The sequence below is a fragment of the Budorcas taxicolor genome, chromosome 15, assembly GCF_023091745.1.
Source record: "Budorcas taxicolor isolate Tak-1 chromosome 15, Takin1.1, whole genome shotgun sequence".
Lineage (NCBI taxonomy): Eukaryota > Metazoa > Chordata > Mammalia > Artiodactyla > Bovidae > Budorcas > Budorcas taxicolor.
The window spans coordinates 46,260,392-46,264,272 of NC_068924.1; the positions used below are offsets into that span (position 1 = coordinate 46,260,392).

General features: G+C 42.7%; 1 protein-coding gene across 1 annotated transcript; it reads right to left on the reverse strand.

Moving 5' to 3' along the window:
• Positions 1-496: 496 nt before the first annotated feature.
• Positions 497-1,444, reverse strand: LOC128060499 (olfactory receptor 56A3-like). The gene has a single exon (XM_052652903.1). The coding sequence runs from the start codon at positions 1,442-1,444 to the stop codon at positions 497-499; it is 948 nt and encodes a 315-aa protein (XP_052508863.1).
• Positions 1,445-3,881: the final 2,437 nt, after the last annotated feature.

Here is a 3,881-nt window from a genome sequence, read left to right on the forward strand (position 1 = left end):
CCCTGGTGGCTCAGATGGTAAAGAATCTGCCTGCAATGTCTGAAAACCTGGGTTCAATCCCTGGGTCAGGTAGATCCCCTGAAGGAGGGAATGGCTACCCACTCCAGTATTTTTGCCTGGAGAATCCCATGGACAGAGGAGCTTGGCAGGCTATAGTCCATGCAGCTGCAAAGAGAGGGACATGACTGAGTGACTAACACTTTCACTTTCATTCAGGAACATAAATCTCTCCCTTTAGAATCTGCTTAAGGGCATTTATTATTTTGCACATTTGGATAAAAAGTGTGGGAAAAGGGGAGAAATGATCATGAAGATTTATTTTTGAGAAGTGAGAGAAAGAGAAACTCTAAAAGAAATTAAAGCTTTATTAAAAGGAAAAACAAAGACAATTTGTATAGTTTGAGATTAAAATTCATAGATACAAATTTCAATCCCCTCATCCACTATTGACTCAAAGCCATCCTATTTTAGGAATGCAGAGATCCAGTTGTCCTAGTTACCAACCTTTTTTCAGTAATCTCTGGATTCCTTGCTTGATCTCTTGGGTTCGCACCCCATAGACAATGGGGTTGAGGGCTGGAGGGATGACGTGGTGGAGGATATTGAGCAAGACGGGCACATCAGAGGACACTTTCTTTTCTACCACAAGCGTGAAGACAAAAACCAGAAGGACAGTGCTAAAGAAGAGGATCAGGATGAAGTGGGAGCCACATGTGCTTAGGGCCTTGGCCACAGCTCCTTCTGACTTGAGTCTCAGAACAGCCCTTAGAATGAGGGTGTAGGAGAGGAAGATGAGAATGAGGTCCAGTCCCAGCAGAGTCCATCCACAAGCAAATTGGTAGAGACGATTGATGATAATATCACCACAGGAGAGCCTGGACACAGACATATTGGCACAGAGGCAGTTCTCAATGACATTTTCCCGACAATAATGGAGACGTCCTGAGAGAATTGGGATTGGTACTGTCAAGAAGATGCTTCTGGCCAAAATAAAAATGGCTGCTTTGACTACAAATTGGTCAGTAATGATGGACAGGTATCGGAGAGGATGGCAGATGGCCACATAGCGGTCATAGGCCATGACCATGAATGTGCAGGACTCCATGGCAAAAATACTATTCATGGTAAACATCTGGAGGAAACAGGCAAAGAAGCTGATAGACCTGAGATCAAACCAAAAGATGGCCAGGACCTTGGGGATGACAGTGAGACAGAGCGCCATGTCCAGCAGGGAGAGGAGGCTGAGCAGGTAGTACATGGGCTCGTGCAGAGAGGCCTCCAACCGGATGGTGATCAGGAGGGTCGCGTTGGCCCCCATGGCCAGAAGAAAGAGGAGACTGAGGGGCAGGGACAGCCAGTGCTGCCAGCTGGGGGACCGGACAAAACAGTTCAGAAAGAAGTCTGAAAACTCAGTGGAGATGCTGCCATTTTGTTGTGCTGTCATATTTTGTCAAACGTTCCTGCACCTTCCTTTTAGTGATCTGTAAAATTGGGAAAAAAATTAGCTACTGATTCAAGATACATGGAGACAGAACAAATTGCTTTACTTAAGTAACTTATGCATCCTGGCAGATTATCCATCACTAAGTGAATTTTTATGTATATCTTATGTACACAGTATGATATTCATATTACTTTAAACAATTCAGAAGGCTGAGATGCTATGATTTCTCTGTAGTGTTTGATTTGTTCAAGGTTTATTTATAATATTTTAACAGAGTATATATTTGCTTTATAATATTTTGTTAGTTTCTTCTGTACAATAAAATGAATCAGCTGTATGTACACATATATCTTCTCCCTCTTGAATCTCCTTCCCCCTCACCACTGCTACTGCCATCTTACCTAAGTCATCACAGAGCACTGAGCTGAGCTCCCTGCACTATCCTGCATGTTCCCACTAGCTATCTATTTTAAACATGGTAGAGTATATATGTCAATCCAATCTCCCACTTCATCCACCCATAGCACTCTTGTATCTACATATCTGTTCTCTCTGACTAGATCTTTATCCATGCCATGCAAATAGGTTCAGCTGTACTGTTTCACCAAGTTTCACATATGTGTATTAATATATGATATTTCTTTTTCTCTTTCTGACTCACTTCATTTTGTATTTTTAATAGAGCTGTTAAATCTTTATAGAAATTAAGAGGAGAAAATTACTTAGGAAGCTTCTTTATAACAGGTGAGTCTCTAAATTCATACTCATGTTTCTTCACTATTTAAAAATGATTACACGGACTACAAGATCTACAATTTAATTTGAACAATACATGCTAATAAGCAGCAGAATGTGGCACAACTTAGAGACTCAGATAAATGACTGTAGACCACTAGCTACCATAATTTGACCTTTCAGCTGTATTTATTATGCTTTAATTGAAGAGGAATTAAAAAGCCTCTTGATGAAAGTGAAAGTGGAGAGTGAAAAAGTTGGCTTAAAGATCAACATTCAGAAAACGAAGATCATGGCATCTGATCCCATAACTTCATGGGAAATAGATGGGGAAACAGTGGAAACAGTGTCAGGCTTTATTTTGGGGGGCTCCAAAATCACTGCAGATGGTGACCACAGCCAAGAAATTAAAAGACGCTTACTCCTTGGAAGAAAAGTTATGACCAACCTAGATGGCATATTGAAAAGCAGAGACATTACTTTGCCAACAAAGGTCCATATAGTCAAGGCTATGGTTTTTCTTGTGGTCATGTATGGATGTGAGAGCTGGACTGTGAAGAAGGCTGAGCACTGAAGAATTGATGGTTTTGAACTGTGGTGTTGGAGAAGACTCTTGAGAGTCCCTTGGACTGCAAGCAGATCCAACCAGTTCATTCTGAAGGAGATCAGCCCTGGAATTTCTTTGGAAGGAATGATGCTGAAGCTGAAACTCCAATACTTTGGCTACCTCAAGGGAAGAGTTGACTCATTGGAAAAGACTCTGATGCTGGGAGGGATTGGGGGCAGGAGGAGAAGGGGACGACCCAGGATGAGATGGCTGGATGGCATCACTGACACGATGGAAGCGAGTCTGAGTGAACTCTGGGAGTTGGTTATGGACAGGGAGGCCTGGCGTGCTGCGATTCATGGGGTTGCAAAGAGTGGGACACGACTGAGCGACTGAACTGAACTGAATTATAGATTTTAAAAATTAGGCACTGCAAATAATGTTTGTGAATTTATATTTGTCTAAAAAGTCATTTTGATTTGGATTATTTGTAAAAATTGCTTTTTGTTTACTCTATTTCTTAGTTTTTCATATTAGTTCAGTTCAGTCGCTCAGTCGTGTCCCACTCTTTGCGACCCCATGAATCGCAGCAAGCCGGGCCTCCCTGTCCATCACCGTCTCCCCGAGTCCACTCAGACTCGCGTCCGTCGAGTCCATGATGCGATCCAGCCATCTTATCCTCGGTTGTCCCCTTCTCCTCCTGCCCCCAATCCCTCTCAGCATGAGTCTTTTCCAATGAGTCAACTCTTCGCATGAGGTGGCCAAAGTATTGGAGCTTCAGCTTTAGCATCATTCCTTCCAAAGAAATCCCAGGGTTGATCTCCTTCAGAATGGACTGGTTGGAGCTCCTTAAAGTCCAAGGGACTCTCAAGAGTCTTCTCCAGTACCACAGTTCAAAAGCATCAATTCTTCAGCACTCTGCCTTCTTCACAGTCCAACTCTCACATCCATACATGACCACTGGAAAAACCATAGCCTTGACTAGACGGACCTTAGTCGGCAAAGTAATGTCTGCTTTTCAATATACTATCTAGGTTGGTCATAGCTTTTCTTCCAAGGAGTAAGTGTCTTTTAATTTCATGGCTGTGGTCACCATCTGCAGTGATTTTGGAGCCCCCCAAAATAAAGTCTGACACTGTTTCCACTGTTTCCCCA